At 47.5% G+C, this 11,992-nt stretch overlaps 1 protein-coding gene across 1 annotated transcript in view; it reads left to right on the forward strand.

The window, feature by feature from the left end:
* SERGEF (secretion regulating guanine nucleotide exchange factor) overlaps positions 1-11,992 on the forward strand; it is a gene marked incomplete at its 5' end in the record, with an annotated part of 265,393 nt that overhangs the window by 153,853 nt on the left and 99,548 nt on the right. The window contains 1 exon segment of the mRNA XM_027768544.1: positions 11,259-11,295. Coding sequence (XP_027624345.1) covers positions 11,259-11,295 — 37 coding nt within the window.

Below are 11,992 nucleotides of genomic sequence, written 5' to 3' on the forward strand. Positions count from 1 at the left end.
ACACACACACACACACACACACACACACACACACACACGTGCCGGCATGATTTTCAAGTCAATGGTCTGGAATTTGAACCGTGGTCTAAAGCGTGGTCTGCCATGTGGAAACCAAATGCCTTAACCACCACATCCCCTGCTGGCCCCCACATGGCTCCAGCTTGTTCTCGGCTATAAGTCACTTAGTGGCATACTTTTACAGAAATCCAGATGTATCGTAGTAGCTACTTTTAGCCTGCAAGGATCAGAGGTATCCTCAGGGTACTTGAGTGTGGTAAGGATCGTATTGTACTTTAGCATAAGTAAGGAAACAGTTCATCAAAGAACAGCTGGAAAGTCACGTGGAACACGAGGTGGCTCGAAGACCTGGACGTTCTTAAGCCCTCAGCAGTGGCTCTATTGCCTTTGCCATTAGAACGTTCATGTCGTGGTGACTCGGCTACTCTCCTCTCATTCGTGATGGCTCGGCTGTAGCTTTTCCTTGTGTCAACCTACCTTGTGTCTTTTTCTGCTAGCAACTGTTCCAGCTACCAGTTTGACTAGAGAACTCACTCCCTACAACACTTTCAAGCAGAATTTTCACACTAAACCACTTCACAGGCTGTCATCAGTCTGTGCATTAGCCCACGTGGGGACAAGCTTCCATCCACAGTTCAGTTGGGTATGGCCATAGGAAGCAGGACCACATGGTACCAGCATGGCTGTTGATGAGGAGGAGTGCCCTTCTAAGGGCACTGTGGGAAGAGCAAGCATTTGGAGCAAGCACTGGCTAGTTTAACTGTGTATTCTAATTACTGTATATATTATACTCAAGCCCTGTGCATATTATATTATATTCTATATTCTATATATTATACTCAAGCCCTGTGCATATTATATTATATTCTATATTCTATATATTATACCCAAGCCCCGTATATATTTCCCAAGCCCTTTCCTATCTGTCATCGAGTAACGCTGCTGAAAAAGGAAATGCACTCTTCATGCTGAACTTGCTGTGGTGAGCCAAGGCCAGTTCTGAAAGCTTTCACCTCCTTTTATATATTGTGTACATCCTGGAAATGTATTTGTAGGGTGGCGTTCAAGCTCATGGTGGATTTTATTGTGTAGATGGCAGGGGGTGAAGGGAGGTGTCTGGAAGAATTTTAGGATGTATGAGATACCTGCTTTTTAGTATCCCATTTTACAGACGAGGGAATCGAGGGCCAGAGAGGCAAAGAAATTTGCCCAAGGTCACATGGCCAGGAAGTGGCAGGGCAAAGACTCAAATCCAGGTTTTCTAGTTCTTTCTCAGAGCTCTTTCTACTCTGCACACAGACTGGAGAGACGTGGCCCCCGGCCATGCTCAAATGATTAGAAGTACAAAGAGATTTGAGGAAGGCAAAGTAGCATCAGGGCAGGCCGTGAGAACTGAGAGGAGGCAGCTCTCCTAGGGGCTGAGGTGGCCTGGGAGGGGTCCTCAAGGTGGTCAGTTTTGAACTAGGCCTTGGGTTGGCTGGATTTAGTGTGGTACGGAGAAGAGAGAATGGTGCAAATAAACACAAAGTCGGGCGACACGAGGCATTCTCCGGACAGCAAGAGACTTGTGTGCTTTAAGAGGTTTGTGTAGGAAAGCAGCGAAAGATCCAGTGTAGTAAAAAGCTAGAAGACTTCGAGACTACGACAACGTTTACTTTGGGGATGCTTCAGATTTAGGCTGGGATGGAAAAGACTGAAAAGATGGTAGTGGCTGGAAATCAAGGCAAATCTGAGAACCTCTGAGAACCTCTGAGAAGGCAGAATTACCAGGATCTGGGGACAGACTAAATGTAAGACTAACAGGGAGAAGAGTCCGCTGTCACTGGAGCGTGTGCGTCTCAGTCACGGGGGCACTCTGGAAGCGGTATCAGAAGGGGAGGGGCAGTATGTGTTGTGGGTAAGCCGGGGTGGCCTGGGTTTATAGGCAAAGTGTGACCCAAGAGCAGTGATACAACTCCTTTGAGCAACTTGCTGACAGTCCGAGTGGGGAGACAGACGCCCCTGCTCAGAGCAGCTGTGAGGCCAAGCAGGTAAAGGGGAGAACCATCGTGCTGCGTGGTTGATATTCAGACTCCCGCCAGACTTGAGCTGTCTTCCTCCCCACCCAGCCTCTCCAAGGAGGTAGTATAGCCTAGTTCTAGCCTCCTTTTTCTTGGGCAGATTTTTTTTTTTGAAAACAAAAACAAAAACAAAACAAAAACAAACAAACATGTATTTATCTCTTTGTATTTGTTGTGATTTTCAAGCTGCCAGGTCCAGGATTTGAACTGCTGTCTGCCATGTGGGAATCCGGGACCTTAACCACTATGCCACCTGCTGGCCCCCAGATGTGCCTTTTAAAGAAAGGAACTGGCTTACCCAAAAAGCTGTGTTACTCCAAGCTGGACCTGGAGGTGGACAGATGGGTCCTCTGGGCCTGCAAGCCCCATTTCTGAAGCCCCACGGAGTTAAAAGCTAGGTCCATTAAATGGCCTCTTCCATTTTGGTCTATTTCTGAGCCTAGGGCTAGAACATCATTGGATTGCAGGATTGCAGCTTGCCGTAAAACGTGCCCAGGCACCCAGCCCTGCTTTTGGAACCATTTGGGGATTCTGGTTGTCACCCCAGAGTTCTACACAGATGGTAACTGGGTTTGGTCGGAGCTCCTGCACAGGCGGCCCTGAGGCGACCATTCCCTCACCCTGTGACGTGGGCGGCTCCCCAGCAGCTGGGGCTGCCATTCTGGAGATGCTTCCAGCATGCGTCGGTGCCTGCCAAGGACTCGCTCGCTCGGGGGCCCAGGTGTCCCCCATTGCCCAGCAGACCCATGCCTGCTGGCACCCCCAGCCAGCCTGTCAGGTGCCTCCACACGTGTGGCCTGTTGCCATAGCATCCGCTGAGTCCTGAGCCCATTGAGAGCCAATCAGGAGGCCCCTCCACAGAGCACGCCCTGTCTGGGCCTTGGGCTGCGGCAGAGGGGTACAGGTGACGGCGGTCCCTAGCCCATGATGTGACACTGGCCCCAGCCCCACTAACTCTGCTTTGCGGCCTAGTGCCTCTTCCTCCACGGCCTGGTCTCACCCTGGTGTTTCCCACCTTACGCCGTTTCCTGCCCTGCAATTTCCCCTGTTGAGAGTTGAACATTCCAGCAGCGTTCCCGCATAGGGAAGACAGGGCACAAAACTTTGTACGACCATCCTCTCTAGATATTTATCTCTCTGGAGCAGTTTCTTGATCTATCCAAAGTGGGTGCCCCTAGCCTCAGGCCAGATGTTCTTTGGGCTCTGTAAGTCTAGGGCTCTCCCAGCCTACAGAGGGAGAGCCTAGCGGAGGGTTGCCGGATGTAAGGAACGTGGTGGGTGGCTTATTTCCATCCTGTCTGTGAAAATGAAGGGTTAAAATCTTTGGGAGGGTATGGGACCAGCAGTTAGCATAATAGCTATGTCGCTGGACTCCCATGTAGTTTGACTGTGGTTCGAATCCTGGACCCAGCGGCTTAAACTCACGCCGGGTGCGTGTGCGTGTGTGCACAAGATCCCGAGAGGAGAATGGAGAATGGAGAAGAGGGGATTGCAGCGTGGCCATCCCCCTGGGGGGTGTTTTCTCGCGTTCTGTCTCTTTCTGTCTTTCTGGCGAGCACATGCGCCGTATATCAAAACAAAAAACAAACAAAAAAACCCCACCTCTCAAAAAAAAAAACAAAAACAAAAAAACAAAAAAAAAGAAAATCTTTGGGAATGCAGAAGACACCTCCACTAGCTGTGTGACACAGGGCAAATTGTCTTAGCTCTCAGAACCTTTGTGGCCGGGAACCAGCAGTTAGCGTAATGGCTATGTCGCTGGACTCCCACGTAGTCGAACGCGGTTCGCGTTCTGGACCCGGTGGCTTAAAACTCATGCCGGGCGTGTGTGCATGCGTGCCCAAGATCCCAAGAGGAGAATGGAGGAGAAGGGATTGCGGCATAACCATCTCCCCTGGTGGGGGTGATTTCTCACTTTCTGTCTCTATGTCTCTCTCTCTCTCTCTGTCTGTCTGGCGAGCGCATGTGCCTTATAGGGAAAACCACTCAAAAAAAAAAAAAAGGAAGAAAAAAAGAACCTCTGTGGCCTTGTTCGTAAAGGGGTTGTAATATAATCTTTTAGGTTGAGTAAATTTATTTTTAAATTTTTTTGGAGAGGCTTTTGCTATAGGGTGCATGTGCTCACCAGAAAGACAGAGAGAGACGGAGAGACAGAAAGCGAGAAATCACGCCCCATGGGAGATGGCCATGCCATAATCCTTTCTCCTCCATTCTCCTCTCGGGATCTTGGGCATGCGCGCACACACGCCCAGCGTGAGGCTTAAGCCACTGGGTCCAGGACTCGAACCATGGTTGGCTACATGGGAGTCCAGCGACATAGCCATTACGCCAACTGCTGGTCCTGGTTGAGTAAATTTAAATGAGAGAATACTGGCAAAGCAGTTAGCTGGGTGCCTGGCCATAAGCATTCTGTAAAGATCACTCAGCTGTTTTTGGAAATGGTACAGCTACACTGCTGACAGCTAAAATCATCATATGCAACAGGTGGCAAATAGGTATTTTCACTTTTATCTCTTTTCTGCTTATTCATCCATTTGACCTATTCATGTATATTTACTGGGCATCTGCGATCAGCCAGCTCTTGCCCTAGTCCAGGGCCAGCTGTATTTCCTGAGATCCAGCCCTCAGGGGAATCCTTTCCTCTCACTGTCTACCTAGGCACATCCTTTCAGATTGCTTCCCAAGAAGTGCCGGAGTCTAGCCAGGCAGGTGGGTGGGAGCTCTTGCCCCACTGGCAGCTGGGGGCTTGGAAGTTGTCTTCTGCAGTGCTGACGCCTCAGGCTGAGCTTCCGGAGCAGAGCAGATCTCTGTAGTGTTTGGGCTACTCTGAGACACAACAGCGTTCCACAGCCACCTTTGCTGCCCACCCCTCACCCTTCTCACGAAGGCCCCAACCACCAAGTTGAAGCCTGTTTTCTCCATAGCAGGGCTCTGTTTCCTAGAACTGAGCCCTGTTGTGGTCTGACGGGCTGTGCTAGAGTGATTTGGGTGCTCCTGGAATCTGGACGCTGTTCTTGTAGGTCTAGCCTTCCTGTCCCCACTGGGCATCTCAGGCCCTGTCTCCAGGTGGACTGGAGTGGTCACGCTGCTACTCACACTTGCTTTGGGATCATATACTTCCCCTGGGTTCCTTTCCTTTGTATTCCACCCCTATGCCCAAGCCCCACTTGTCCTGTACTTGGGCTGTGTGGCAGAGACACTGTTGAGGAACAGAGGTGGCTAACACATGCACAGTCTGAATGGACACCATGTGTATGATAAGGGGCATGTTATCTCGTGCTGTGGGAGTAGTCAGGGTAGACCAGCTGACTCTGCCTTCAGATGTCAGAGAAAGCCTTCTTAGAGGGGATTGTTAGAGCAATCTTAAAGGATTTACCTAGGAAGATGGTGAAAGGGAATTATAGTCAAGGAGAGCAGCATGCACAAAGGTCTGAAATTGCATTGTATTTCTTTCTCTTTCAGGTTATTTTTATTTATTCATGATAGTGCATGTGTGCATACAAGAGATAGAGAAGCCCCTCGATGGGGCCTGGTCACACTGCTGTCTCCTTTCCCCAGCCCTCCAGCTCATCAGGATCTTGGCCCTGCAGGCACACAGTGGGCCAGCCTGAGTCTCTGAGCCCGCAGATGGCCATCTGGCTTCCAGCACTGCCACTTCCGAGTTCAGTTTTCCACTGACTGCCACCGGGCAGGGGCTGCATTTCACTTCTTTTATTTATTTATCAATTTTTAAAGAATTATTTTCATTTAGTTTATTATTATTATTATTATTATTTTAATATTTCTAGAGAGAGAGAAATTGAGGAAGCAAGCCTCCAGGTCCAAGAATCAAACCACAGTTAGCCATGTGGGAGTACGGTGACTTTAAGCACCACGCCACCTGCCGACCCCTCCACATTTCATTTCTTAGACTAAATGTAATGTGGTGTGGATGGAACAAAACAGTTTGTTATTTGGGGCTGTGAGTTCCTGAGGCCAGAAACAGGGACCTGCTCATGAGGACTTGCAAGCTATGCTACATAGTTTAAACTTTGCTCTGCCAGTGCCAGGGGCCTGTGAAGGGTTTTATATAGGAGGACGATGTGGTCAGATTTGTATGTAAGGGAGACGGGATGCAGGCTGCAGGGGGATGGATGGGTTCGTTTGTCTCCCAGCAATTCTGTAAGGTGGACAAGACGGACACTTCCGTTTACTTTCTGTACCTGAGAACACCGAGGTCCGCAAGATGAAATACCTTGGCAAAGATCTCAGAGACGAAAAACAGAGGGCCTAGGATTCACCTGGCTTGTTGGCTCTGAGCCTCTTTCACTTGGGCACATTGCCACTGTGAACAGAGTCTTCTAGAAAGCTGCCTGCAGCGGGGCAGTGGGTAGAAGCTGACAGCAGCAATAGAAAGCAAATGGCCATTGATAGGACCTCGGTGAAGGAGTGTAGCGCTGGGATTTTGTGGCCTGTGGCGTTCAGTCTCCTGACCTCTATGCCAGTGCAGAGACAGCAAAAAGCAGTGGGAAGCTTTGTGCTTCCAGCTCGACGTTGGCTTGATAAAACCCATTCATCACTGTCTCACTCATTAATTCAGGGCAGCAACTGCTGCCTGATGCTGGCATTTGTCAGTGGCTTGTTTCTGGAAGCCTCTGGTCCTCAAGGCTGGTCTGCTCTGCAGTGCACAGCCCCGGGGTGAACCCTTGCAGTAGAGGCAGGCCTTTCCTCTCCCTGCAATTTGTAAAATGAAACAACTATTTTTATAAAACAAACGTAAGGTGAGGCAGCAGTAAAGAACACTAGCTTGGAGATTAGGCAGGTGGGGTTTTATTCTGCTGCTGCCGCTTAGCTAGCTACGAAGGTTATTTAGTACGTATAAGCCAGTTTTCTTATTTCTAAATGGGCAAAGTCAAACCTAAAAAGCTCATTGCGATATTAAAGTGTGGCAATGTTTCTGAAGTGCCTTGCCTGACTCCTGAATCTTCCCGTATGAGGCTCTAGTTCCTGCTTCGCCATTGCTGCTGCCACCACAGTGCAAGAGTATTTGGAAAATAGAGACTATAAGAAAAAAATAAATCTTACAATCCTACAACCTTGATATAACTACCTTTAAATTTAATTATATTTCCCAAATCTTTTTTCCTCTTCTACTTCTAAACATACCAGATTTTATGTCATATAAATTTTATGGTCAGGTGTTTTTTTTCTCTCTCCTCTGTGTGGTTGGAACTGTATTGTATTTAGATTTTTTTTGGGGGGGGCTATTTTTAATAGATTTCCCTCTTGACCATAAGAATAGTGCATAAAATCCAGAGCATAAAATAAAAGAAAATGAAAAAAAACCATATTCATAATGCCAATCTCATCTCCAGCCTCAAGGCATTTGTTGCTAACATTTAACGATAAAATGTCATTTAAAGTTGCTTTACCCCAAGTATCTCCAGGTTGTCTAGTTTCTGAGCTCCCTCCGTTTTTTTTTCTTTTAATTTTGCCAGAGGGAGTTTGCATTTGCCAAAGAGAGACAGAGAAAGAGGGGAAGCAGCAGAGAGACAGAGACGGCTAACACACGCACAGTCTGAGTAGACACCTCGTGTGTGATCCCAGAGACTCTGGGCGTGTGTGAAGGGCCCAAGATCCCAAAAGGAGGGAGAAGTGGAGAAGAGATTGTGGTGTGACTGTCCTCCCCCACAGGGAGGAGGGGGACACTTCCTCACTCTCCCTCTTTCTCTGTCTCTCTTTGGCCAATGCAAACTCCCTCTGGCAAAATAAAAAGAAAAAGAGGGAGATCACAAACTAGAGAACCAGGAGCTGCTGGGGTAAAATATGCTCCCAGGTGCAGCTTTGCCGACGCTGACCGGCCCACACAGATTTGGTAGCCTCTTTCCTGTGGCAGCTGGGAACCGGGAAGCCCCACTTTTACACGGGAGAAAGCCTAGGACCCCGTGCTGCCCGTCTCTGATGCGCAGACTGGCCCAGTGCTCACGTGCCTCCGAGCCTGTCACCGTGCTTGTCAGGGGCCTGAGCCGGGAGCCTTTGGAGATTCCTTCCCAGGAGTTTTCTCTAGGAGAGAGAGAATCAGCAAGAGAGGAGCGTTTGGGGAGTTGGGGTGGCTCTAGTTTTTTGCTTTTGTTGTTGGGGCCAGCAGGTAGCATGGTGGTTAAGGCACTGGGCTCTCACATGGCCGACTGCCGTGTGAGTTCCGGATCTAGCAGCTTGAGAACACACACGCATGTGCGCGTGTGCAAAAAAATCCGGGAAGGAAAATGGAAGAGAAGGGGTGGTGGTGTGGCCATACCCTCTGAGGGGCGATTTCTCACTTTCTTTCATTGTCTGTCTGTCTCTCTCTGGCAAGTGCACATACCCTATGGCAAAAACCTAAAAGGGGAAAAAAAAGAAAATTGCAGGTAAAATGATATATATTTATATGTATATTATTAGGTTGTCTGTAAAGTCATGACGTATTTTTCTATGCAAAATGTGTCATGACTTTCCCGATAACCCAATATATGTACATACTATATATACAGTCTCTTAAAATTTCTTTTAGTTTTTGCTCTAGGGCATGTTCATTAACCCGAGAGAGATGGAGATAGAGAGAGAAAGAGAGAAGGAGAAGGAGAGAGGGAGGGAGGGAGAGAGAGAAAGTGAGAAATCACCCCCCAGTGGGGATGGCCATTCCACAATCCCTCCTCCTCCATTCTCTTTCTGGGATTTTAGACACACACACGCACATGCACCCCAGTATGATTTTCAGTCTGCTGGGTCTAGGGCTCGAATTGCAGTCAGCTATCAAGCCAATGAACACAAGTATTACTTCACATAGTTGTCTTTTTATAGTAAGAAAACTTCAAATTTACTTGTCTACCATTTTTTCAAGAGTACAATATATTGTTATTAACCATAGGCATTTGTGACAACATAGATGAACCCGGAGGACAAGATGTTAAGTGAAATAAGCCAGGTACAGGAAAATACCAGTGATCTCACTCATATGTGGAAACATTTATCGGTAGATCAAAAAGGCTGATCTCATAGAGGCAGAGGATAGAATGGTGGCACAAGTCTTAGTTTTGACATAGAATTACTCTGACATCTGAGACAAGTTATTTCTCCCCGCGCCTCAGTTGAGAGCTGGAACCCCAGGGCACACCCACATGAACATCCCAGAAACCTTCCTCTTACCCGGAGCTGAAGTGAGCCGGATTCATTTGCAGGATGCTTCTCCTGAGTCTAGAGTTCTTGCTAATTAGCACGTGAGGAACCATACGTGCTCTCTCTTTTTTTTTTTTCTTAACTTTCTTTCTGTCTTTACTTATTTTAATTTGACCAGAGTGGGACAGAGTGAGAGAGAGAGGGAAAGTAAGAAAGCAAACTGTCAGGTCTGAGACTCAAACTTCAGTTGGCCATGTGGGAGTCCAGTGCCCTTAATCACCATGCCACCTGCTGGCCCCCATGTATGCTTTAAAAAAATTATTTATTATTATGATTATTTTTTAAATTTGCTATAGGGCACGTGAACTTACCAGAAAGAGACAAAGAGAAGGAATATGAGAAAGCATGCTGCCAGGCCCAGGACTCGAACCACAGTCAGCCATGCAGGAGCCCAGTGCCTTAACCACCATGCCACTTGTTTCCCCAGTCAGTCCCTCTTGGTTACAGTTGGGACACGCAGAAACTGAGAGGCAGGAAGTGTTCGCTTTCTGTTTGGAAACACTAGATTGAGAATCCCAAATGACTGTCTTTTACCTATTAGATACGTGTTCTTCTATGTTCTTTGCGCTTTCATTCTCTCTCTCATTTAGCAGAAGTTAACTGAGTCCCCGGCCTTGTACGAGCCATCTGTGCATTAGACAGGTGAATGGGACTCAGCAGTGTTCTCGAGCGGCTCGCAGTCCAGCGAGGAGACAGCAGGACAGCATTGAAAGCACCAAGGTGCTGCTGCCATGGGGCTCAGAGAGGGGCACAGTGCCATGCGGCCCCAAGTCTGCTGAGATGCAGCAGCGACAGAGTTTCAGGAAATCTTTTAAAATTTTAAAGGATGAATAAATGTTTTAGGGAGCCAGTAGAAGAGAGGGCATTCTAGGTAGAAAAACAAGCATGTGGGAGACCAGCAGATGGCGTGATGGATGGTTATGTTGCTGGAGTCCCATGTAGTCAACTGTGGTTTGAGTCCCAGACCTGGTGGCTTGAAACTCATGCTGGGCGTGTGTGCACTTGTGCCCCAAATCCTGAGAGGAGCATGGAGGAGATGGGGTTGTGGCATGGCCATCCCCCCGGGCATGTTTTCTGTCTCTCTCTCTCTGTCTCTGGTGAGTGCACATTCCCTGTAGTAGAAACCCTTCTAAAAACAAACAAACAAACAAACATAAGCATGTGACAAGGCTTGGAGTTGTGAGAGACGGTGGTGTGCTCACAGAACTGCAGGTCGTTTGTGTAGCCGGAAGGTGAGAGGGAGAGCAGGCGGAGGAGAAGGCGAGTATTTGTCCTCAGACCAGTCTGTTTCCACTGAATTCTTCTCTCATTTTATCAGTCCAGATGAAAGTGATGGTCTTTTTAGTTCATTTTTCAAAACTGTTATTGTCGTTGCCTTATCTTTCCATTTTTAAAATAACATATGCTCATTTTTTTTTTTAAGAGAGAGATTTTTGCTGTAGGGTGTGTGTGCTTGCCAGAGAGACAGTAAGCGAGAAATCACCCCCCAGGGAAGATGACCACACCACATTCCTTTCTCCTCCATTCTCCTCTCGGGATTTTGGGCATGCAGGCACACACACCCGGCGTGAGTTTAAGCTGCCAGATCCCGGTATAGAACCGCAGTTGACTATGTGGGAATCCAGCAACGTAACCATTACGCCATCTGCTGGTCACAACACATGCTCCTTATTGAAAGTTTGAAAATTACTAAAAAGTAGGAAGAAGAAAAGATAAAATCCCTCCAGGCCTCATACTGAAGATGACTTCTGTAGCATCTTGGCGCACCTCCATTCGGTGTCTTTTTCACCTTCTCTTTTTATGTAGCTCTGAGGTGTTGTAATTATAATCTTAACCTTGTGTGTGGTGCTCCTTTCCACTTCCTTCCTAAAATTTGCCAAAAATGGAGGGTAGCCATTAGACAATAGCTGTGATCACAAAATATACTTTCTGAAATACCTGTATAATTTCTTTCTCTACTAAAACTTATTTTCTCTCTTCTTACAGGTCTCTTGCGGCTCAGAGCATAATTTGGCAATAATCGGTAAGTGTTTTTATACTGATAACTGTGTTTATTCTGCAACTCATGGGGTGGAATTAGAGAAGACTTTGGGTTAACCAAAAGCCAAGGTTCATGTGTGAGTGTGTGTGTTGGTGCAGTCGGGAGACCTGCACCAACTAAAAGCCCTTTCTAAAAATTTCAATCCATATCATTGAGTATCTTTTTTTTTTTTTTTTTTTAAGAGAGATTTTTGTTACAGGGTGTGAGTGCGCACTGGAGACACAGAGACAAAGAGAAAGCAAGAAATATTCTCCAGAGGGAATGACCACAGGGCAATCCCTTCTCCTCCATTCTCCTCTTGAGATTTTGGGCATGCACGTATTTGTTATGTTGTATGAGTTTCAAGCTGCTGAGTCTAAGATTCAAACTGTGGTTGGCCATGTGAGAGTCCAGCACCACAACCACTATGCCACCTGCTGGCCCCATTGAGCATCCTTTTAAGGTACCTGAGTTGGCCTCCCTGCCTCAGGAAGTGGTATTGCAGGATGTTTTGGAACTCATGAGCTGGGGCATTGTGTGCAGAAAAGTCACACATAGAAAGGGGAAGTAGTTTGTACTGCTTCTGGTTCTTTGAGTAAATCCCTCGTGCCACGTTCTCTCCTGTTGGTTTGTCTTTGGTTGGGAATGTGGGGCTCTGCTCACCACCCTTGTTGCCTTGTATTTAGTGACATGCAGGAAT

This window comes from Tupaia chinensis, unplaced genomic scaffold (genome assembly GCF_000334495.1).
Source record: "Tupaia chinensis unplaced genomic scaffold, TupChi_1.0 Scaffold000077_1, whole genome shotgun sequence".
NCBI classification, from domain to species: domain Eukaryota; kingdom Metazoa; phylum Chordata; class Mammalia; order Scandentia; family Tupaiidae; genus Tupaia; species Tupaia belangeri.